This window comes from Prionailurus viverrinus, chromosome D3, assembly GCF_022837055.1.
Source record: "Prionailurus viverrinus isolate Anna chromosome D3, UM_Priviv_1.0, whole genome shotgun sequence".
Taxonomy (NCBI): Eukaryota; Metazoa; Chordata; class Mammalia; order Carnivora; family Felidae; genus Prionailurus; species Prionailurus viverrinus.
The window spans coordinates 28,684,666-28,709,431 of record NC_062572.1 but is presented as its reverse complement, the minus strand read 5'-3'; the positions used below and the strand labels follow the sequence as shown (position 1 = coordinate 28,709,431).

General features: G+C 44.6%; 1 protein-coding gene and 1 long non-coding RNA gene across 2 annotated transcripts in view; both read right to left on the bottom strand.

The window, feature by feature from the left end:
• The window catches only part of PIWIL3 (piwi like RNA-mediated gene silencing 3), a 37,309-nt gene extending 25,294 nt beyond the window's left edge, over positions 1-12,015 (bottom strand). Inside the window, exons 1-4 of the mRNA XM_047826655.1 lie at positions 11,819-12,015; positions 4,872-5,160; positions 3,664-3,766; positions 520-648 (exon numbers count right to left, since the gene is read on the bottom strand). Coding sequence (XP_047682611.1) covers positions 520-648; positions 3,664-3,766; positions 4,872-5,160; positions 11,819-12,015 — 718 coding nt within the window. The remainder of the gene's footprint in view (positions 1-519; positions 649-3,663; positions 3,767-4,871; positions 5,161-11,818) is intronic.
• A 9,109-nt stretch (positions 12,016-21,124) lies between these two features.
• The window catches only part of LOC125148721 (uncharacterized), a 28,321-nt gene continuing 24,679 nt past the window's right edge, over positions 21,125-24,766 (bottom strand). The window contains exon 8 of the long non-coding RNA XR_007145677.1: positions 21,125-22,878. This is a non-coding gene — a long non-coding RNA (uncharacterized LOC125148721). The remainder of the gene's footprint in view (positions 22,879-24,766) is intronic.

Sequence of the window (24,766 nt, the reverse complement as noted above, 5' to 3'; positions counted from 1 at the left end):
CACCACGATCTTGAGAGCTTAAGTTAGGTCAAACAAAGACATGAACAAGTAACGAACATTTACACACACCTGATGCCCAGAATATGTAGCCTTTTAAAGGGATCCTCACACAAACATACATTTAGAGTTAAAATAGAAGATTAAAATATTAACAACAACAAGAGATCAAAAGAAAACCTCTTGTAACACAAAGCTTCCAAAAGGGGAGAGCGAGTGGGGAGCCATTGTTTGTAATAGTGATTAGCATAAAAAAAAAAACAAAAGGCTCAGCACAACCAAAGAACTGGGTCATTTGATTTTAGTTGCTATAAAAGGAAAAGAAAACTGGAGAGTACACCCAGGTCCCAAAATAGGTCTCTATTTCTGCAAAGGTGGAGGTTATTACAACATGAGAAGGTGGGAAGGTACCTCCACTCACAGTGATGGGGTGAAGCCCTAAGACTCTCAAACACAAATGAACCTCAGAACAAGATCAACACGAACAATTCCATAACACTAGGTTGTTAAAGGCCAGCCTACCTGTTGTGGAGTCTTTCACATGTTCCAAGTACTGTCGGGTATTCACCACCTGGTCTTGAAAAATGGCTCCAAGACCCCTTTTCCCCTTCAGTGACAATGCCTGCAATCCAGCCCCCAGCTGAAGTTCCTCTGCACAGAAACAAATGCAAAAACCATGAATTTTATGTGATAAAAAACAAATGGAAACGTAAACAAAGGACAATGTTAAGTACAATTTAAGTTGAGGTTGTTGGAGGTAGAAAACAGGGTTGTCAAAGGATCCAAACAACAGTAGTTCAGTAATGATCACCAGAAAAGGTGAATGTTACCCAGAAGCCTTTCCCAACAAGACCCCATTCCATGTCAGTGGCTACCCTAGCACCACATTCATTGCTACTATGGTGTTTGCCTCCTTTCATCCGGTATTTGCTCAGAGTGCAAGCTTCTTCAAATCAGAAACTTTGTCCTTTCTCTAACTTCTTTATAGGCTAATCACCTGATACCAGAGTGCCCTCTAGTGGGCATCATAAAATGCTGACTAAATAAACAGCCCTTTCAAAAAAAAAAAAAAAAATGCACGAGAAGTGTTTGAGTGACCTCAGTGGATGAAGCTGAGGACTCTTGGTTTCAGCTCAGGTCATTATTTCACAGTTCCTGAATTTGAGCCCTGCATCAGAGCTCTGTGCTGACAGCATGGAGTCTGCTTGGGATTCTCTCTCTGCTCCTCCCCTGCTCTGGCTCTCTCCCTCTCTCTACATAAACAAACTAAAAAAAAAATTGTTTATCAAAAGCCAGTTTCATGATTTTTTTTAAAAAAACTAATCGATTTTTTTAACAGCAACTGGGAAAGGCTCTCATGTTATTTTTATCACATTGTAATATTCATCTAACTATTTTAAAGGTCAATATTTGGAGCACAGTGCAAGACAATCTTTCACACATTATGAAAGAAACCTCCATAAATGGGTAATACAGTCCATGCCTTGGGTTGCACAAACTGGTTTTCTTCAAAATGTTACTTCTGGAAGCTATTATGCCCAGCTTATGATGCTCTTATAAAAACACAGTCTGAATTTCCATAATAGAAAAACTTATTTCATTTTACACATAAGTTTTTAAATGATTTTTATCAAACTCTCAACTAATTCCTGACACACCCAGCAATCAAATTTATCATATTCAAACTTCAGTGAAAGAAAACAGCAAGCATCATTCATTAGTACTTGCTACATACAGTATACATAAAATATTAATAACCCCTGAGATGTGACAGGTGATAAAAATAGGTGTCTTAATATTGTATATTCATGTTTATAACTTCATCTTATGGGGTCTGGAATTTGTCTCAGTTTATTATAAAAGTATTTACAACAGAGGATACAAAAGCAGAGGCAACAGGAGCAAAAATAGACAAGTGGGAATTCAAACTAAATACTTTCTGTACAGCAAATGAATCAATCAACAGAATGAAAGGCAACTTATGGAATGGGAGAAAGTATTTGCAAACCATGTATCTGATAAGGGGTTAATTTAAAATACATTAAGGAACTTCTGCTACTCAATAGCCAAATACCTAATAACCTAATATTTTTTTAATGGGGAAAGGACCTGAATCGGCATCTCTCCAAAGAGGACATATAAATGGCAAACAGATATATGAAAAGATGCTCAAGGTCATTCATCAGAGAAATGCAAATCAAAACCACAATGAGCTATCACTTTCCATCCGTAAGTATGGCTATTATATCACACACACACACACAAAGCACACGTGCACACACAAAGTATGCATGCACACAAAGTATGCATGCACACAAAGTATGCATGCACACAAAGTATGCATGCACACAAAGTATGCATGCACACAAAGTATGCATGCACACAAAGTATGCATGCACACAAAGTATGCATGCACACAAAGTATGCATGCACACAAAGTATGCATGCACACAAAGTATGCATGCACACAAAGTATGCATGCACACAAAGTATGCATGCACACACGAAGAACCCCCCCCCCAAAAAAAAAAGACAGCAAGTGTTAGTGAAGATGTCAAAAAACCTGAACCCTCTTAGAATACAAAATGATATAGCTGCTATGGAAAACAGTATGGAGATTCCCCAAACACTTAAAGGTAGAACCACCAATCCAGCAATCCCACTTCTGGAGGATTCTTTCAAAGGATTGAAATTAGAATCTTAAAGAGCCATGTTTGCTGCAGCCCTTGTTAAAACTAGCCAAGCCTTGGAAACAACCTGAATGCCCATCAACGACTGAATGGATAAAGTTAATACAGTATATACACATAGTGGAATATGATTCAGCCTTAAAAAGGAAATCCTGCAATAGGAGGCATGATCTTGAGGACATCATGCTAAGTGAAATAAGCCAGTCCTTGAAGGACAGATCCTGCATAATTCCACTGGTAGGAGACATCTAAAATAGTCACAGAAGCAGAGAATAGAACGGTGCAATTCGGGGAGGGGAATGAGGAGTTGCTACTCAACAGGTGGAAAATTTCCCTTATGCAAGTTCTAGATAGCTGCCATGTAACATTGTGCCTCTAGTTCACAGTACTGTATTGTACACTTAAAAATATGTTATAGGGTAGATCTCATGTTAACTATTCTCACCATAATTAGTAAGAATTTAAAACTTAAATAGCAGCAAATCAGAGAATCAGATTTGAGGTGTAATTATATGAGCCAAATCCTTGGCAATCAGTATTAGGCTGCATGCACACCTGTATAATGATAATCTTTCATCTATGAAAATAATAAAATGCAGGTAAATGCTGAGATGCCCAATGAGCTGCCCAAGCATTCCATACAGTGGTTTACAGTAAGGTTTCTAGAGTTCTTAATTAACATGGAGTTATTGTATACACATGCACTGTCTAAATCTGAAAAGCAATTCTTTTGAACAATTGGCTAGTCTGATTGATAATAGTCTCCATTGCTTTTCCCTTAAACTTAAAATAGAAGGGGACTAAAACATTGACAGATAATTCATTGCAGAAATGAAAAATAGTTGCAAGCTGTACACTCTTTGCATCCTGCCAAAACATACTGAGGTTCTCTGCCTAGAGTTTTATGGCTGTGGTGCACCCTCATGTATTAAACACCTCCCTCCCCCCCCATATCCCTCTCTTTCCCTCTTTTTACTTGGAGGCTGAGGTGTTCTTCTTGGTCTTCTTCGTCGTGCAGGCTTGACCACTGGACTTTCCAGTGGCTGGAGGCCAGGCTGAATTTGACCAGTTTGCTGGGTCTGTATGTTTTAGGAGATAGAAATAAAGAGTGATAGTAACGGTGTTTGTTCATCATCCCTAAATGGCTTGCCTGCCAGGTGCCAGGCACTGCCAGGGCATGAAGCATGTTCCCTTGTAAAGGCTCACATGCCAGTGACAGAAAATAAAAGTCATGATTTCTCTAGGTTAGTGTGTTAATTGCTAAGGAATTGAAGAAATGTAGAACCAAGCAAAGTACAGAAAACTGGGTATTACCGGAAGGTGGGATGTGAGGGGGCTGGTTGAATTCATGGGGGACAAAGACCCTCAGTGAGAAGTTGCCAATGAATCAAAGACTGGAAAGAGGAGAGTGAGTTACAAGGTTATACGAGCCATAGGTAGAGGAAAGAGCAAATTTCTACTGTAGAAACGTTTAAGAAAGAACAAGGTGGCCGATGTGATTGCTGCAAGGTGAGCACGAGGTTGAGAAGCTTAGGTCAGAGAGGTGGTGGGAGAGAGGCCATTTTTTTCAATGTTTATTTTCGAGAGAGGGAGGGAGGGAGAGAACAAGCAGGGGAGGGTGAGAGAGAGAGAGAGAGAGGAAGACAGAGGATCCAAAGCGGGCTCTGCACGGTCACACTTGGGGCTCAAACCTACAAACCATGAGATCATGACTTGAGCTGAAGTCGGGGCTTAATGGAATGAGCCACAGGTGCACCCCAGGAGGGAAGCCATCTCAGATGTGCCTCTGACTGAGAAAACGGGAACCTTTACAGGATGTCAGGCAGAGGAACTGCATGGACCAATTTATATGGTTCTGTGTGCTGGGAAACAGGCAGAAGGAAAGACCAGGGTGGAAGCAAGAAGACCAGTTTGGAGACCACTCGCCACGTGCAGCAAGGGATGCTGGTGGCTTGGACCAGAGGGTAGTAACAGAGGTGGTGACACATTGTCAGATGCCAGATATTTTTTGGAAAATTGGGAGACGACAGTGTTTCCTGGATGTTGGTGTGCAGGAAGAGTTTGGGGTCGAGAGAGGAATCTAGGGCATATTTGCATATGAGAAAACACGTGAGAAGGAAGCAGTAGCTGAGGAAGATAAAGCATCTTTTGCACCAAAGAGAGTGAACAGGCTGTTGTGCTCACCGCTGTGGCGGCTCCCGGCGGCGGAGGGGCGGCGGCTCCCGGCGGCGGAGGGGCGGCGGCTCCCGGCGGCGGAGGGGCGGCGGCTCCCGGCGGCGGAGGCGCGGCGGCTCCCGGCGGCGGAGGCGCGGCGGCTCCCGGCGGCGGAGGCGCGGCGGCTCCCGGCGGCGGAGGCGCGGCGGCTCCCGGCGGCGGAGGCGCGGCGGCTCCCGGGGGCGGGGCTGGTTGAGAGGGCGCCCGACCTCGCGCACGGCCTCGGGCTCGGGTCCTGGCCCGACCTGACATTACTGTCCTGAAGGGGACAGACCCTGGAAGGGGACACAGTTATGTTAGACTTCTCTAGGTAGTTGTCTGGTCACCTTCTACAAACCGGGACTTTGAAGAAGGCATCAGGTTGCTAACTACACGTGTTTTCCAATCACACCAAAAAGACTGCTAACTGCCAACTTGTCAGAGAAGGATCCTGTGGTAAAAGGGAACCTGGTAAAATATTCTTAGAGACGTGCAGAAATTTATTGACTGGGATTCTTTTCCCCCACACCAAGTGACAGGTCACTGTGGGTCACCCTGCTTGCTTGTAGGAGTCCAGTGCGCACGGAGTTCACACCTACCGCCTATCCCCCTGGCGTACACACACACACGCACACACACACACACACCACACCCCACCCCACACCCACAGGCACACACACCCAGGGCTACCGCCACCCGAATGGGTCACCCTTCCCTGACTCTGCTGACACAATTCACCTTCGTTCCTTCCTCCTGAAGTATTAGTCTGATCTGTGGGGTGTTAGTTGCCTTCTTTCATGCCCTGTAGCCTAGGGTTCCTCTTTCAGCCCTGCAGCGCCTGAGCGCTGACATCCGCGGGGTCAGAGGGGCAAAGCCCCTCTCTGAAAGGGTCAGCCTTTCCTGGGACTGGCCCTGTACCTCGCCTTGGCCACCGAAGGGCAGTAGGTCTAGCTTGGCCTCCTTGCGGAACGCTCCCACAGTCAGCAAGGCCTGACCAGCCCCCACCCTCATTTCTATTTCAACCCTGCTGGCCCAGCCCCTTCAGGCACCGCCTCCATCCGGGCCCAAATGAGGCCTACCTAGTAGTGCACCTGGCGGTTTCAAAGGTGCTCTGAGTCTCAGGGGGATGGGCGTGGGTGGTTCTGCCCGCTCTCCTGCCCCACCCTACCTCCCCCACCAAACATCCCCCGATTAACCTGCCAGGTGACTTCACCAAATGAGGTGCACATGGAGCTCCAGAAACTTAGGCCCTTACCACTTAATATTTCAACCAGTTCCCCACGGCTCCCAATAAAACTACATTGTAACCACTGTGACTATCCTTGGATCCAAATCTAGGCTCCTCCATCATCGTCTCCTTGGCCTAGATCCCTACAAGTGGGTTTGCAGTGATTTGTAAGCTTTTAAGTATTGGGGTAATTACAAAAATTTTTTTGTTGTTGTTGAATCAGGCTTTTTTGTCCATTGCTTCCAAGTTTCTGTCATTCTTTGACTTTGCCACTTAAAATTGTTTTTTTAATTCACTAATTCTTTAATTTTTGTAATTGCATTGTCTTGCATTTAAATCCTTGATGCACACCATTTCATTGTTTAACTTTTTAATTCCAGTTAGCATAACAGCATTCCATTAGTTTCCACTGGACAGTCATTTTAATTCAGAGAGAGTTATCTGACAACATTTCTAAAATAATCCTAACCTTGCCCCTGCTTTGAAGTCCCATCATAATTCTGCAGAAACCTGTGTGTTCCTTTGGCTCTAATTCCAAACTCAGTTCTGCTTTGTCTGGTGTACCAGTAACATGATGTTTTGTTCCTTGACCTTGAAAGTATTCTAAAGACTAGAAAAGGCTAAATTGGCTAAGCACTTGAAAATCCCTGGCTGTTCCTTCAAATGAGTTTTTGAGTCAGTGCATTAAGTTCCAGAATATAATAAATGCTGTTGCCTGGTGACTCTGAGGTTGGATTGAATTTAGACATCGATTTAGTTCTTCTGAATTGCAGAGTCTTCACTAAGGTTTTCCTGGAAAATCCTTGTGCTCATAAGTGATTCCAAGGAAGATGTTTGGGGGTATCCAGGTTGCTGTATAGAGAGCACCCTAGAAATTGGTTCAGGTGCCCTCTGAGGGGGCATGTGTACCCCCATGGTGGGGGCCATGTGTACTGAGTGTTCTGGTTTCAGATTCTGGTTTGTCTGGTGGAGGGTAACCTGAGAGAGGGTGTAGGGAGAAGAGGAGAAAACTCTGGAATAGCAAATTGGATGAGACTCCCAGACATCACTTATGGACTTGGTGTCCTGCCCTGAGTCCAGCCCAGTCCTTGGGTATAGCAGGTTCTTAGTATTAAGCACACCTGAGATGCATCCTTCAGTAAGGAGCTGCCTCTTCATGGCACTTGGGACTCTTCCCAGTAAGTCTTCTCTCATGCCTTTCAGAAAAGTTGTACCATTTTCTGCCCACTGGCATTAACGGGTCATGCACTGAATTTGTTCCTGCGCTCCATAGAGTCTACATCACTACTTATGACTGGTCTTTCACCAACAGAATAGAAGGGCCTCAGGGGAAGGATCTCTTCTTTCTCTGCTTTCTCCAATAGAGATAACAGTACCTGACCAGGACTAGGCACTCAATTCATATGTTAAGAGAGAATCGATGGATGCATGAATGATTGATTACATTTAATGATGAATCCCTGGGAAATCTGACTGACTTATAACTTTTTTTTCTTTAAAGTTTATTTATTTATTTATTTTTTTTTTTTTAATTTTTATTTTTATTTTTTTTCAACGTTTATTTTTTGGGGGGGACAGAGAGAGACAGAGCATGAATGGGGGAGGGGCAGAGAGAGAGGGAGACACAGAATCGGAAACAGGCTCCAGACTCTGAGCCATCAGCCCAGAGCCCGACGCGGGGCTCGAACTCACGGACTGCGAGATCGTGACCTGGCTGAAGTCGGACGCTTAACCGACTGCGCCACCCAGGCGCCCCTAAAGTTTATTTATTTTTGACAGAGAGAGAGACAGAGAGAGAGACAGACAGAGCATGAGTGGGGGAGGGGCAGAGAGAGGGAGACACAGAATCTGAAGCAGATTCCAGGCTCCAAGCTGTCAGCACAGAGCCTAATGCAGGGCTTGAACTCACGGACCATGAGATCATGACCTGAGCTGAAGTCGGATGCTCAACTGACTGAGCCACCCAGGCGTCCCTGACTTATAACTCTTATAAACAACCCCAAATGCCACAGAGTTGATCTGATTATCATTACCTTCCTGATGACATGCAGGAATTTGCCAGTGTTCTTTCTGGGCAAAAAAAAAAAAAAAAGAAAAAAAAAAAAAGGAAAGGAGGGCAGTGGGAGAGAAGGTGGTATTTAAGTTGGAAAACTGGGGATACACAGGCAAAAAGTGGTAGACAATTAAATGCAATTTGGATATACAGTTTGTACATATACTGGACCTACACACACATTCTTGCATGAACTTACGTATGTATGCATTTACTTACACCTGAAATGAGAAAACACAATCACACACCAAAATAAACCTAATGGAAGAGGCTGACAAAATGGAAGGTGAAAAAACTAAGGTGGTTCTTTAAGAAATCAAGATAGCAGCTAAGCAGCTAAACCACCAAGAAGCCTAATGAAGACAAAAAGAAAGCGCCGAAATCTTTGCAAAGATAATGAAGAAATGATCACAGAGAAGGAAAGGATGAGAAGAGGAATAATTAGCAGGCCTCTGCAAAGTAATGGAGAAACCTGGGTCAAAGGGATGGTTGTCTACACCACCTTGCATAAAATCACATCAATTGCTCCCTCTCTGCTTCCTTCATGTTTCCCTCCCACACCTTGTTCCCACGCCTCTGCTTCCAGGAGATAGATCACATGCTACACGTTCCTACCCAAAGAAATAACCACGAAAGAACACACATCCATTTCTGGACGTGATGAATATGTTTAGTACCTTTGTTATAGTGATGGTATTACAGGGGAGTGCATAGGAGAAAATTCATCAAGATGTATGCAATCAATGTGTGCAATTTGTTGTAAAAAGAGGGAGACAGAGAACATAAAGTTAATGCAGCAAATGTTAACAGTTGATGAATCTCAGTTAACAACTGATGAATTCAGTTGATCAATATATCAAGATGCTTTGTGCTGTGCTTCAATTCGTCTGCCCACCACCCCCACATGTTTCAAATTGTATCAAAATGAAGAGGCCTAGAAGCTGTGAAGAAAGCATTTGTGCATTCCTACTTAGCGAAGCACAATGTAACTCTGTCAACTGAGAGAAGAGGCAGAGCTGAAATAAAAACAAAGTTATTTATTTGGGGTCTCAGAATTGCAGTTTGGGAAAGACACATTTGGGCAGCAACCAAAATAGTGCCTCTACCCTCCCCACCCCCATCCAGGGAATAAAAGGAAAAGGGTTTTGAAGACAAAAGGGAATGCTTGGATATGTCGTTTACTAAGAATTCTGATGACCAGGATTGGTGTTGGTGGCAGGAAACTAAACTTGGTGACCGTAACTGGTGTCTAAGGCTATCACTAAGCAGGGTCTCTTACTATAGCAAGTGGCAGGTGTTTGGGCCAAGTCCTTGGAAGAGTTGCAGTTTGGCCCGGTTCCAACATTTGTGGTTCTCCTACCGGTGAGGATGTGCATAAGGCCCATCTCCTTACTGGCCTCTGGCTCCATTTGAAAACCTGTTGACATAAGTGACCATTTCATTTCACCTTTCACAATGTAATATATTGAAGAAGATAATATTAAGAAGCCAAAAGTGAAGCTTGGACTTATGTCTGTGTTGTGTTTAAAGCAGGCAACCCAAACCCGAAAGCCCTTAATGCAGTGGCTGGCACACAGTAGGTCATCAATATATGGTTCTAAGATATGGGGGAGGGGGGGTTGCTACCAAACAACCATTTCACATTCTCTGGGCTCCCCAAGGACTCTCACTGGAGATAGTGGGGTGGTGGGATTGTGACTGAGACTCCCCTTGCCCAGCAAGAAGCAGGCGTAGGTCTCAGGCCAGGCCAATAGGATGCTCCCTCCTTGGAACGGGAACCTCCAACAGCTGGAGCTCCTTCCACCTGAATGGTGGCACCCTAACCACTCTGTCCTTGCCAGGCGACTATTCCCATGGGTCTCTCTTTCTGGAGCTACCTTGCTTTCAACCCAGTCCTCCAGGCCCCCCTTGGACTCTGGGAATGCCCATTATCCTTCCAGCTTACTTTCTTTTCCCTAAGCTAGTCAAAATCATCTTCTCTGGCTTATGACACTGACAAATGGAGAAAAGGGGACTCTGAATCCCCACAGCAAGAGGGCGTACTCTGAGCTGTGACAGGAGGGCTGAAACCTGGGGGCTCTTTAAGTGGACTTCAAGGCCTTAATGACTGCCAATCCTTCTTGTTCATGCCACTCCAGCCCCACTGGCCTCCTAGCTATTTGTCACACCTAGTGGCACACTCCTACCTCAGAGCCTTTGCACTTGCCCTTCCCTTTGCCTGGAATGCTCTTCCTCCAGAAATCCCCCAATCTACTCTTCTCTTCTTTGCTCAAATGGAATCTCCTCATGGAACCTCCCTCAAGCACCCTACTTCAAAGATACAAACCCCACCTGTCTCCTTTGCCTACTTAATTTTTCTCCAGAAACTTCCAATCTACCACATCATCTGCTTATTTATTTTTCTGTCTACCTCCTATGCCCTGTGAGGGTGTTATGCCCAGAATTCGTGATCCCCAAAGACCACTAGGGAGCCGAGTCCAATGCAAAAGCAAAGAGCCTTTATTCGAGCTAGCTCGAGCTCAATCCCCTACCTGCACAGACGCAGCGGTGAGATACCAGGGAAAGAGAGCGAGTTTCTTTTTTTTTTTTTTTTCAACGTTTATTTATTTTTGGGACAGAGAGAGACAGAGCATGAACAGGGGAGGGGCAGAGAGAGAGGGAGACACAGAATCGGAAACAGGCTCCAGGCTCCGAGCCGTTGGCCCGGAGCCCGACGCGGGGCTCGAACTCACGGACTGCGAGATCGTGACCTGGCTGAAGTCGGACGCTTAACCGACTGAGCCACCCAGGCGCCCCTAGAGCGAGTTTCAAAAGCACAAAGGTTTTATAGGGGTCTAGGGGCAGCTGATTGGCTGGGTTGGTGGCGTGTTTTGATCAGGAAGCTTGAATGGGTGAGCGGGAGGTCACTCAAAGGGGGGAGGCGTGGTCTAGGTGAAGGACACAGAACAAGATGGAGTCGGCTGTCGTAGGCCCGCCCTTTCATTGGCAGGCTTTTGCCCATCTTGCTCACTTCCGTATCCTCAGTACAGTAACCTGGCATGTGGTAGGTGCTCAATAAACGTTTGTAAACCCGAGTTGCAGTCTGGGTGGACGCGGTCAGGAACGTGGTGGAATAAGCGTTGGTCGCAAAGAGTCTTGGAGATCCTGGCTGACAAGTGCCCTATTGGGGTCCTGGAAGGATCCTATTCTGTCACTCTCCCACTGACCTGCGTGTGGGGGAGGGAGCCACGTAAGGCCTGGCCAATCTGGGTGGAGAGCCACTGTATCTTGGAAGACATAATAATAATAATAATAATAATAATAATGACAGCTTTTATGGTTGCTGGTCTTTTTCCCTAGGTCTCTGTTAAGTGCTTTACATTCACTATCTCTTTTATGTCTGGTATCATTCTGATGAGGTGGTCCTATTACATCCATTTTATACACATAAATGTATTTTAATGTTTATTTATTTTAGAGACAGAGCACAAGCGGAGTCGGGGCAGAGAAAGAGGGAGACAGAATTGGAAACAGGTTCCAGGCTCTGAGCAGTTAGCACAGAGCCCAACGCAGGGCTCAAACCCACGAATCATGAGATCATGACCTGAGCGGAAGTCGGACACTCAACCGACTGAGTCACCCAGGCGCCCCTATTACATCCATTTTAAAGATGAGAACCTTGAGGCTTGCAGCCTGTCAATAACAGGCCCCACTGCCTCAGGCCACTTGCAGCCTGGCAAGGAGCGGATCTGGGAATGAAGGATACATTTCCGCCCTGCCCAATAGAGGGGAAGTGGGACCTGGGTCGCAGGGCGCGGGAGGCGGGGCTTCCCATGGAGGCGGGGCTGCTGGTGGTAGGGGCCCAGAGCATGCATCGCCCAGAGGACCTTCTCGCCAGGGGCCAGGCTGCACTGTGGAGGCGGCGGCGGCGGCTCGCCGGAGAGGCGGGGCCTCACGTCACCAGGCGCTCGGCCCCGCCCCGCTGTGGCTGCAGCTGCGGAGCCAGAGAGCCGGCACCGAGGCCGCCTGGGCTAGGAACGCAGCGCGTGCGGCCATGGCCTCCAGCGCTGCGGCTAAGCGGGCGCAGGGTGCGGGGGCGGTGGGAGGGCAGCCCCGGGCCCCCGCTGCAGCGCTCGGCTGACCGGCTGCCCCCTCGTCTCGTGCCACAGAGGCGGACACTAGACAGAGGCTGCTGGGCACCATCAAGAAGGAGGTGGGTGCCAGAGGCGGGGGCGGGGGCGCGATCCTGGGGGAGGGGGCTTCCAAGCCACCTGGGGAAGGGTCTCCGAAGGAGAGGTGGCCGGTGGCAGCGGCGGTGGGGACGGCCATTTTCGGTTTGGGGCTCACCTGGCTGGGTATTTACCTCCCGGGGAACTGGAGGCGGATGAGTTTGGGGATGGGGGTATAGGGGGACTCTGGATGTTTTTATGCTGTGTGCAGGGTCGGGTGCAGCGGGAGGGCCCTCCCTGGGTGTGGGTATGTCTGGGTAGGACCTCCTCTTGTGGAGGAGCCGGTGGTTGGATCTCAGTAAGGTGAGGCAAGCGCCTGGGGGTGCTGACTGGGCGTATTGGGTGGTGGGGGGCTGAATGGAGCTGCAGAAGGAAGACCAGACTTCGGAAGGGGGGAAAGGTTCACTGTGGAAAAATGTCCCTCATCCCAGATCTCCCCTTTCCCGCAAATTCTCAGTGCTTGGAGCCACCCCCAGGAGCCAAGAGACTCCCCCCCGCCCCCCATCCCTGAAAGCCCCTGGCAAGTGGGTTACTCCATTTGTGGGCTTGTCCCCTGCTGTTTTGGCAGGTGGGTTTCCCTTACCCCCTACCCCACCCCCACATGCAGTAGAGTGGGAAGCAAGCAAGGTTCAACTGTCCCTCTGCACCTTCCCTCTCCTTGGGGCCAACTGGGAGCCCAGTCCAGCCTTTAGTTTGTAGCCCTGGACTGCCCGCAGAGGGGAGAATCCATAGTGGTTGGTTCCCGGGGAGCGTTTAGATGCTAGGACTGTGTGTGTGCATGTGTGCGTGTGTGTAAAGCATGCACACGCCTATGTGGGCGAGGACATGTGGCTGTGTGTGCCTCTGAGCATGTCTGTGCATCGGTCTGGAGATATCCAAGTATATCTTCTTATTGTGTGTACATGGGTCTGTGTTTTTATGTGTTTTCGTGAGTATGAGGTGTATCTGTGTGATGCATGAGTCTCTGTGTACATGGGTGAGGCCGTGACCGTGTATGTGTGATTGTATGCGTGTCTATCGCCTTCCTCATGTCACTTCACATCCTGGGACCCCGTCACTGCTGAGCTGCCTCACCCCTGTATCTTGAGTCCTCAGCCTGAGACCACAAATGCCCTCAGACCGTGGGGGCTGGCTTCATATCTGTGCCTGTGTGTGTTGAGGGTGTCCGCATCTGGTGTCAGCACTGAGCACCAAGAAGCCCCTCCCCGCCTGGTGGCAGACAGCCACCAGAGGACAGGCTTGAAGCCTGGACCTGTTGCTGCCCCTCCCTGCTCAGAAAGCTTGGGCATATGTCTGCGTATAGGTCTCTAGGTGTGGCATGTCGCGCGTTGTTGAAAGAATCAGCTCCAGGGCTGACTGTACATTCTAGCATTTCTTTTTTTTTTTTTTTTAAAGTTTATTTCGTTTTGAGACAGAGAGGGACAGAGCACGAATGGGGGAGGGTCAGAGCGAGAGGGAGACATAGAATCTGAAGCAGGCTCCAGGCACTGAGATGTCAGCACAGAGCCCAACGCGAGGCTGGAACTCACAGACTGCGAGATCATGACCTGAGCCAAAGTCGGATGCTTGACTGACTGAGCCACCCAGGCACCCCTGATTCTAGCATTTCTGAATAAGGTGGGATGTGTGAAATTCCTCAGGAAGGCCCAGATGTTTTCAGTTTAGCCCTCTTAGAGGCCCTGTGGGGACCTGAAGAAAGCTCTATGTAGATAGACCACCTTCCAACAAAACATACAGACCTATGGTATTCTGATGACTGTGTTAGGGGAGGGTGTCTCTAGCACCTCCCCCAAAAGCCTTCAGGTTAAAAACCTGCAGACTCTTTGTTCATTGTTTAACCAAACCTAGCTGTAATATGTGCTCTGCAGATGTTTGCAACTGGAATGGCTGTGTTTTCAAGGAAATGGTTGTCTGTTCAACTGGGAGTGGGGGCCACAGGCAGAAAAATGTGTGAACAAGGCATCTGCCTCTGGGCAGGGCTCCAGCTGGGACCCTGGTCCCAGCTCTGCCAGCAGCTCCCTCAATGCCCTGGACAAGTCCTTTCCCCTCTCAAGGACTCAGTTTCCACATGTGGAGAAGGAGTGTCCTTGGAGGTCCCACCCATGTCAGTCTAGTTTGGATTATTGGCCACGGGGTGGGGGCGTGGGGTGGGTATACTTTGCCCCTGGTGACCAGAGGTGTGGGCCTGCATCCTCTCTCCTGGGAGCAGCCGAGTTTGGGGCATGGAATGAGCTTTCTGCCTGACATGAGGCTAAGGCCATCGCCTGATCAGAGGGACCTGTGTGGCATCCCCCTTGGTGCCTCAGTGGGGCAGGGACAGAACCTTGAAAATTTGGGCAAAAGGCCTCTAGCGCCCATTGACTCCGGATCTGCAGTCAGAAGGCAGGGCTTACAGTAGTGAGTTGGTGGCTGATTCTGAATTCTGTATTTCTTGGGGCACATCGTTTCAGGAATCAGAACTTCCATTTCCTGGGGGCTACTCTGTGCCGTACCCTGTGTGTACAGGTAACTTTCTGAGGTGAGTGCGATTGTCCCCACTTTACAGACAGAGAACCCGAGCTTGGAGGGGAGGCGTGAGTTGCTCAAGAGCACACAGCCGACAGGGTGCGGAGCCAGGGACTTCACCCCCAGGTCTGTCTGACATCAGAGCCAGGCTTTTGCCTGTCATAACCCAACCGTGTCCATCCAAGTCTATGCAGCACTGCAATGTCAGCACGTGTGGTGCCATGATTTCCATCGCACAGATGTGAAAACTGGCCCAGAGAGAATAAATGATGTCCTAAGGGCACAGAACCAGTAAAGGACAAGTTCAGGTCTTCTGTTTGTGAGCCCTTTGTTCAGTACGGGTGCCCCCTGAGGCATGGCGACAAGCCCCTGTCCCACCAAAGCCGACTTCCTCTCTCCTTCCCTTTCTCTGCCCAACTCTTTGGGGAGCATCTCCCCCCAGTATCAGAGAGACAGGCTCCAGTGGAGTGGCATAGGGAAGCTCTTTGCCTAGAAATCCAGGAGTCAAGTCTACTCTTCCTTCTCCCCATTTTCTGGGTTCAGAGGAACCACATCCCTGCCTGTCACAGCCTTGCCCAGAGACACCTCCCACCCTTCTTTCTGGAACTGTTGGCTTAACAGTCAGTTGCTTTTTATTTTTTCTATTTAAAAAAATATTTTTAATGTTTTTCTTTATTTTTGAAGGAGAAAGAGAGACAGAGCATGAGCGGGGGAGGAGCAGAGAGAGACGGAGACCCAGAATTCGAAGCAGGCTCCAGGCTCTAAGCTGTCAGCACAGAGCCCAATGTGGGGCTCAAACCCACAAACTGTCAGATGATGACCTGAGCCAAAGCTGGACACTACTGCACTGTACAATCTGGAAAGTAGGAAGAAAGCTTTAACTTGGTAGACTGTTACCAAAGACCTTCTGTAGGTGAGTTTTGGAAGTTACAGGAAAGGCAAAGATTGAGCAGACAGCGTTTGGATCATGAAGGTGCTCATAACAGAATAGAGCTGTCTCTGCGGTTTTTGAAACAGAAAAGTTTCTGTGGTTTTTAAAAATAATTTTCAAAGGAATCATTTTTATTCATGCCCATTTGTTCACTTTACAAGTCACTCTTAAGTGCCTTTTAGCTACTAAGTGTTATCCTGTTGTTGTAGAATACAAACATTCAAAAACCAGTCTCTGCACCCCAGGAGTTTGTTGTTATCCCTGTCATTTATATTACTTACTCCCTTTAGTGCTTACTAGGTGCCAGAGTCTCGTAGAGCTTATAATTATCATTGTTATTTTGTATTGGCATTTGTTCCAGTTACCGTAAGTTCACGGTGAGGAATCAGAGTTTTCAAAGACTGGGTAGAATCTACGGTAAGCATGCAGGGTGAGTAGTTCAGTTTGCCAGGTAGAGAGGCAGAATGACAATGTTTGGCAGGACCAACATTTGTATGTTTGACAATGTTTGTAAACTATCACGATTACTTGTTTGGCAGAATACACAACAGTGCAGAGGTGAAGGTGTACGAGTGAACTTAGCAGGATTTATGAGCAGTTGGGTTTTGCTGGTAGAAAACGTGTGCTATGGGAATGGTTGGGAATGAGGTGAATACCTAGGTAAGACAAGCTTATGGAAGTTTGTCAGTGCTGTAGAAAGCAGTAGATCTTACCCGATAGGCCTTGGGAAGTTTCTTTGGTAGAATGCTTTTAGCGGCAAATAATAGGTGACTTCTAACAGCGAGGAAAACAGTAGGAACCAGAAATGTTTTGATGGTTCGGTGATGTCATCAGGATCCCAGTCGTCTCTTGTTCAGTTTTGGAGTTGGTGGTGTTTTTATTTCTCCTTTCCGGGGTGGCTAATTAGCAACAGCTCCAGGTATCATACTCTCACATGGCAACATCCAGTGGGTGGGAAGGACTGCTTTTCTTTAGGTGTTTCTTTTCACTAGGAAGAGGCTTGCAGTAGACTTCCTCTAGCATTTTAAAGACTAGGTTACATCACATACTCACTCCTAAACTGGTCCCTGGTAAATCAGGTACTGTGATTAGCTTAGAATAATCCTTTCTCTTTTTGAAGCCAGGGTGAGGCCACCTTCTTTGTGTATGGAGACAGTAATATCCAAATAAAATTGTGATTCTCTAGCAAGAATGAAGAATATGGAAGGGCTCTTAGGGAGGGAGGCGGCAGTATTTGATGCAGGGAGTTTGGAGAATTTGAAGCCGAAGACTAAGAAGATTAGATTTGAGTTAGGACACTCTGGTTATGGCATAAAATACAGATCACCAAGCCTTTTTCCCTAAAGAGCCAGTGAATATTTTAGGTGATGTGGTCTCTCAGCTCTGCCCTTGTAGTGTGAAAGCAGCCGTAGCAATATGTAAGTGAAGACCTGGGACTATGCCCCAATAAAACATTATTTACAGAACCAGATGGCAGGTTGTGTTTGGCCTGTGGCCACAGTTTGCTGAACCCTCATATGGAGGATAGGTTATAGGAAACCACATAAAGAGACTGGGAGGCAAAGGAAGCTCTTGTTTTCTTAGCCTGGTATTAGTCCATTGTGAAACTTTCAGCTGTGTAGATTGAAAACGTCAGGGGGTTCAATATTCCATTAATTTTTTTTCCTGTGCCTTGTGTCTTTCTCATTTGTTTTGCTGAAAATTTTTTTATTCATTTAAGAAATAACATTAATATTTGGTGGGTTTTTTTTTTCCTGTGAAAATCATCAGTTAAGAACTTGTGTTTGACTAGGGCAGTGGCAGGGGAAAGATAAAGCAGAGACAGAAACAGTATAGTTAATATGAATTTGTGATTCCTGAATATAAAAAGTTAGGGGGTGAGAGAGAACTCTCAGAAGATTCAGAGGTCTCCACGTTGTGTGCTGGCATTTAAATTGGACATGAAGAATGAGTAGGACTTTATCAGATGAACAGAGGAGAGCAGCAGGAATGAAGACACAGGAATTATGACTTTTTGATTATTTTGGCAATAAGTGCCTTTAATAGGTGAACTATATTTTTAATTTTCTAAGAAATTAAGGAAAAGAAACAAAAAAATACCCCTGTAATCAGTAGTATGTTTTTATACTGGGTCTGATAGTTCTGTTTTTTCTAGAACAATCCCTGTTACTTCTTGATTCCTATCGGCCAGAAAAATGAACTAAGCCCTAGTGAGTTGGAGAAAATTAACTTATTTTTCATATTTGAGAGGAACTTGTATATGGTAGAACATAGTGGCAGTCACCAGGATTCTCTCTCTCTCTTTTTTTTTCTGAGTAAAATAGGATTGTTGCTTGTTTCACACTTTCTGACATCATGATTTCATCTATTGCTTTGAAACCTTTCTTCAAATGGATTTATAGGAATGTAGGAATTTTCCAGGCAAATACCAAGAAAAAGAGTTTCCAGGAAAGGTATTCTATGACATAACCTTCTGACTGTAACCACGTGTAAGACATCAACCCAAATAATAAAAATTTCATATAACGCAGTTGTGTTAGAGGCACCCCAACAGCACCCAGATTTGATTATTCACTAGAAGAGCTCACAGGACTCAGCATATAGTTGCACTCATGCCTGTGGTTTGGTATAGGGACAGGCTAGGAAGGCCAATCAGCACAGAGAAAAGGTGCATGGGGTGAAGTCCAGAGGAGACCAAACGCAGGCTTCCAGGAATCCTTTCTCGATGGAGTTAGCAGGATGTGCTTAATTCCTCCAGCATGAAATTAGGACAGCGCAAGTGAAATGTTGTCTGCCAGTACGAGGCTTATGGATACTCAGTGCCCGAGGTTTTCATCAAATGCTAATCACATAGGCATCTTCTCCTTAGCATGTCCCAAAGTTCCAGGTTTCCAGAAGGAAATCAAGTGTACGGCCTTAAGCACATTGATTTTACCAGCACTTAGGCATAGTGAGCCACTCTTGACCAGGTAGGGAATGGTGGGAACCCTCCTTAAATCCAAGATCCCAGGGAACAACCAAGGGCTAGTCATTCAAGGAGGATGTTCGGAGGGTAACCATCTTTGGCCTGCTGGATGAAACCTGTTCTGTATAGGAATTATAGCCCTGACTTAATATTTGGTGGTGTCTTAAAATTTTATTTTACTAGCAAGTAATATGATGGTTACCATGGTACTGGTTTCAGTTTCATCATCCATATGAAGTAGGTATTTGTACAAAAATTACTAGGGCAATATTAGGTCATTATAATCTTTTTTTAATGTGATTAAGCTTTCATTATGATTCTTAGATATGATCAACATAATGATTTTTGATTTAAAATTAGAATAAAATCTCTTAATTATATGGAAAACCCAGGTTTGATTCCTATAGTGCTGAGTCCCTGTTTATAGTTATATTTGATCATATTCACCAATTGTTTTCTTTCCTAAGTATACAAATAACTTTTGTATTTTGCTTTATATATTTTCATATACTTCCATATGGTAGACAGTTTCCCTATTGTGTTACTTTGATCTCTGTCTTTAATGTTCAAGGTGACTGTATCATGCATTAATATATGCTAAGAGTAGATTCAATGGATACCATGTTTTGTTGTTGGTGTTTTATACATTTAATAAGTCTTATTTTTTACAGCAGTTTTAAATTCAGAGCAAAATATAATAGAAAGTACAGTCTCCATATACCATACCATGCTCCCATACACGCCTAGCCTCCCCTGTTGTCAACATCTTGCACGACAGTGGTCCATTTTTAGTAGTATTTTTTTTCAGTTCCTTGGTTTAGTTTTGAGCAAGAGAGCATGCATGTGTGTGAGCAGCAAAGGGGAAGGGGAGAGGGGGGAAAGAATCCTGTGCTGTCAGAGGACAGAGCCTGATGCAGGACTTGATCACATGAACTGTGAGATCATGACCTGAGCTCAGATCCAGACTTGGACGCTGAACCAACTGAGCCACCCAGGCACCTTGACAACAGTGGTGCATTTTATATGGACACTAACTTTTCATTTTGAGGCCCAGTCTCTAATTTGCATTAGTGTTCAGCCTTGGCATTATACACAGTATGAGTTTTAACAAATGTGTAATCATGTGAATCCACCTTTGTTGTATTGTGTGAAAGAGTTTCACTGCCTTAAAGGTCCTCTGTGGTGTTCCCCTTTATCCCTACATTCACCTCAACCCTTACCTCCATAGCCTTCCTCTTTCCAGAGTGTCATATAGTTAGAATCATACAGTGGATATCTTTGAATGTTTAGAAAGTTAAAATTCCCTGGTAATTGAAGGTAGGCATTCAAGATATTCTTTGCCCTTGTTTTGTTTTGTTGCTCATCAGTAGAGGATCTGATGACATATGCCTTCCGTGAAAAAAAAAGCATGATTTCTCTAGATGTGTGTCACCTAATGGGGAGGCTTGAGAAAAATTACATCATGAACCACTACATAGCACTCACATTGGGATCATCCTCCTCTGTGACGTAAGGTGGGTCTAGATAGACGCTCTAGCAATGGAAGGAGACAGTCTCAAGAGGTTAGAACTTTATCAAACTGGAATGCCAAATCTTCTTACCCTGCTGTTGCAAATAAGGCCACGGAGAGTCTGTTTGCTATGGTTTGGCCATGCTGCAAAGTACAATAGCTACAGAGCACACTTTGTGAGGGGGTGTTTCATCCTGAAACTGAACACTGTCTGAAGAGCCTGGGAAGTTCTGCCTTGTTACAGCAAACTAAAGGTACTCTCTTTCAACTTCTCTAGTAGTGAAAGTCCAGAAAAATCATGCTAGTTTCAGTTTGACATTGTCAGCTCATGATAATCATTCTCCTAACGATACCATTTTCCTCCAGTGTCCTAGAGTCGGTCAGTGATGGTCATTGGAAACATCAGTTCACCTGTAGGTGTCAAATTCTGATAAAACCCATTCTTGCTTTTGGTCAATATGGAGGAGAAAGTAACATTTCTTAGTGCTTTAAGCCTACCAATGGTACAATTACCATTCAGTGTAGTGTGGTTTCCAGGTGTGGTCCCAAAGCAATACTTTTTAACAAAACATAAGCCGTACCCTTGTAATTTCCTGTAGCTTTTCATTGTTGATTTAACATGTATTTTGCTTTTTTCTTTAGGAGCAGATAAGAATGCTGAGGAAGACTCTATAACCAGGTAGGATTTTTATGGATTTATAAAAATGACATTTGCTGGGGCACCTGGGTGGCTCATTCGGTTAAGGGTGTGACTCTTGATTTCAACTCAGGTTTGTGAGTTCAAGCCCCACGTCAGGTTTTGCGCTGACAGCCTCCCAGGGATATGTTTCCCTCTTTCTGTGTGCACTCACTCTCAAAGTATAAAGGAATGAAATGAAATGAAATGGAAAATGAAAGGAAAGGAAATGAAATGAATGGACTGAAAATTATGGTTTCCTAAGGGAATGCAGAGAAAAAAAGCAGTTGTTGAGTGTTCTACCCTGGACTAGACACTGTATCCTATGCATAACATCTATTCAGTTATATAGTCATTGTATAGCTTTGCAACGTAGCTGTGTTATTGTAGCCTACTTTTTATTACTTTGGCAAGTGTGGTTCAGGGAGGTTGATTACTCGACTCATGATTCCATAGTTAATGGGTAGCTGAGGGGCTTTGCCTGTCAGCCTGTGTAGCTTCCACATCCATTCTCTGGTTCCTCAGCAGCACTGAGATGAAGACACAGATCCTAGGGCAGATCAACTCAGAATGTCAAAGGTAATGATGTCAGAACTCTAATTTAGGGTTTTCTTAAGAACCCAGGTTAGTCCAAGCATTTGCCTTTATATGTTTGACCACTAGTGCTAACAAAACAATTAGTGCAGTGGTAACTAGTCCCTTGTTTTTACCATCAGAGATTTTAGGGTGGGTATCAGCTATGGCCATGGTGTCACAGCTTTTACATAATAAGCAAGATCTCGTCAGGCAGTGCCTTAGATGTAGTGATATCCCCTCTTCTTCAGACAAAAGAGTTTTCCGTAAGGGAAGGATATCTAGTTGTAGACCATGTTACGTTCATTAAATTCAGCCTTTATTTGGAGGATATTGCTATATGATTGCTAACTAGGACTCAGTTCATGTTTCTGGAAGATAGGAATCAAAAAAGTAACAGGGATCACTGTAGAACAATCAGAACTATCAGACAGAGTATAAAAACATACTACTGATTAGTTTTTTTGTTTCTTTTCCTTAATTTCTTAAAAAAATGAAAAATACAGTTCACCTATTAAAGGCACTTATTGCCAAAATAATCCAAAGTCACAAATCCCGCACCCAAAATGTCAGATGAGGTATCTTGATGTCTCCCTATCTGACCCTCCTTCCAGGTCTCTTATTTTGCCGTAAATGATACTACCATATGAAGTATCCCAATTTTATGTGGTATTAACGTATATACATTTATCGCTGACTACAAATGCTTATGTTCATCCATGGTAGTTAGGACATAACTCTGCATCATCAGCTAGGTCAGTCCTTAATGTCTTCCCAACAGTGAGGTTAACAGTAAGAGTGGGAACATTTTGGGATACTACTCTGACAAATTATGGTACTAGAAGCTCACCTGATAGTGTTGCTGCCTTTCAAATAGTCTGCTCTTCCTTTTAAAGAACTAGTGTATTTTACCACCTTCCAGTAGAAACACAATACACACTGGCTTACTTTCCTTCATTTACTCCCTGTACTCTCTGCCGTTCTCATCATTCCCTCTTTGGCTCTTTTCTTATTTCCTGAGGTTCCTTAGGTCTTCCAGTATCTTGAAACGGAACTAGTCATTTAGCTCCTTTGGTGGCACTCTCAATTTAATCTGTTGCTGACACCACATAAGATATACAACTCATCTCCTTTTGACATCTCTTTCTCTTTCCTATGCACTTAACAGGCGGTTTTCTTGAGATATTAGTATATATCAGTATTCCTGTTTTAAATCAACATTCTGTCAAATGACCTTTGAATAAAATACAGTTCTTACCTTCTACTTGTCCATTTAATATACTTTGCACTTTCTGATCCACAGCTCCAGAGATCCGAGGAACATGTTTGTTGGGATTCTCAGACATACTCTGTTAAAAGTAGCATCAGTAATGAGTTGCGTGAAGACTTACTAATCCTTTGCCAAGAAAATATCTGAATTTACGATTTTAATAACAATCAGACTTACACATAAGGAAAACTTATTGAAAACCAAAAAATTTAAATCCAAAACCTTGTATATGCTCTCTTGATTCAGTGTACCTTTTAATCTTCATTTGGATACTGACTCTGTAAACTGAACATGGAAGGCCAGAATAAATACTTTCAAAGGCAGAAGGCTGACTTGTATGCAGATTTCAAAAAGGAACTAACAAAACACCTTCCTTTGCATTCCCGACCAAAATAAAAGGACATTTGAAATAACAGTTCACACAAATTGTTTAAAAGTGTCCTTGCTATAAATTTAAACTGCTTGTAATAAAATGGCAGACATCTGTTTCAGTGTCAATTCATACCTCACATGATAAGAAACTTTGGAGTATATCATGTTGAGTATAAACATAACACTGTTGTAGCTGCTGCTTCGTTTAGGTAAACAAAGGCTTGACCTTTTTCTTGATGAAAGAAGGGTTGGATCGAATGGCAATTTAGTAAGAAAAACTTTTCTTAAAATTATGGTGAACTAATAGGAAAAAAAATTGTAGATATAGGTATGAAACTCTTCAAAGTGTGTAGAAAGCTTTCAAAGGGCAAGTATAAGAACATTTATGTCTTAATCACCTAAAATGTGCCAAGCACTTAATCAGTATGCACATTTTTTCTACACACCACAATAATAATGATTATGATGATGGAGTGGGTCTTCCTACTTCTTGGTCACCCTAAGACATTGGAGTAAAATGATGATCCAGGGTTCTCTCTGTCCAGAATGTCCCTCTCCAAGATCTTCACCACTGGTCCTTCTCATCTTTCACCTGACACTTTTTGCCACTCTCAGATCTTTTCTGACTACCAAAATACCCAATCCCACTGTCATCCTCATCCTCACTGCAAACTCCCCCATACTCTCTAAACTAACATGCTCCATTTTCTTTCAATGAAGCCTTTATACTGAGTTACAATGGATTGCTGTTTACTTACTTTTCTGCTCCGACCGCTACAACTTAACCCCTCACCTTGTACACTCAGTATCTAAGTGCTTGGTATGTACTCAGTATACAAGGACCAATTTATTAAGGTCAAAACATTTACACTAATCTCACTGAGAAGATCTCAAAAGTACCAAGTCTCTATACAGTTGACCCTTGAACAAAGCAAGGGTTACGGGCTCTGATGGCCATGTACTCCAAAATCCACAAATATCCTTTGAATCCTCAAAAACGAAATAAAAAAAAAAAGCTCCTACTGAATTTCCTACTTTAAAAGCAATTACACTTAAAAATCAAAAAGTATATATATATTCAAAAACCAGAACATTAAAGTAGAAGCCCTTGTATATGCTCTCTAGATCTAATCTACCATTTCGGCCTCATTTGGCCATTGACTCTGTAAACAGAGCATGGAAGGTCAGGGTTAGTATAACGGAATGCTGACCTTACCAACAATATACACAGTCGATTAATGCATGTTTTCTCTGTTATATGTATTACATACTGTATTCTAACACTATAAACTAAAGAAAAGGTTACAAAGAAGATCGTAAGGAAGGGGTGCTGGGTGGCACTGTCAGTTAAGGGTCAGGCTCTTGACTTTGGCTCAGGTCATGATCTATACTTCCTGGGTTCAAGCCCCATGATAGGTTCAGCGCTGGCAGTGTGGAGCCTGATGAAGATTGTCTCTTTGCCCCCGCTTCCTCTACTCACGTGCTCTGTCCTCTCTCTCTCTTTCTCTCTCTCAATATAAATAATTTAAAAAAACAAGAAGAAAAAGAAAATGATAAGGAAGAAAAAATACATTTACAGGATGGTGCTGTATTTA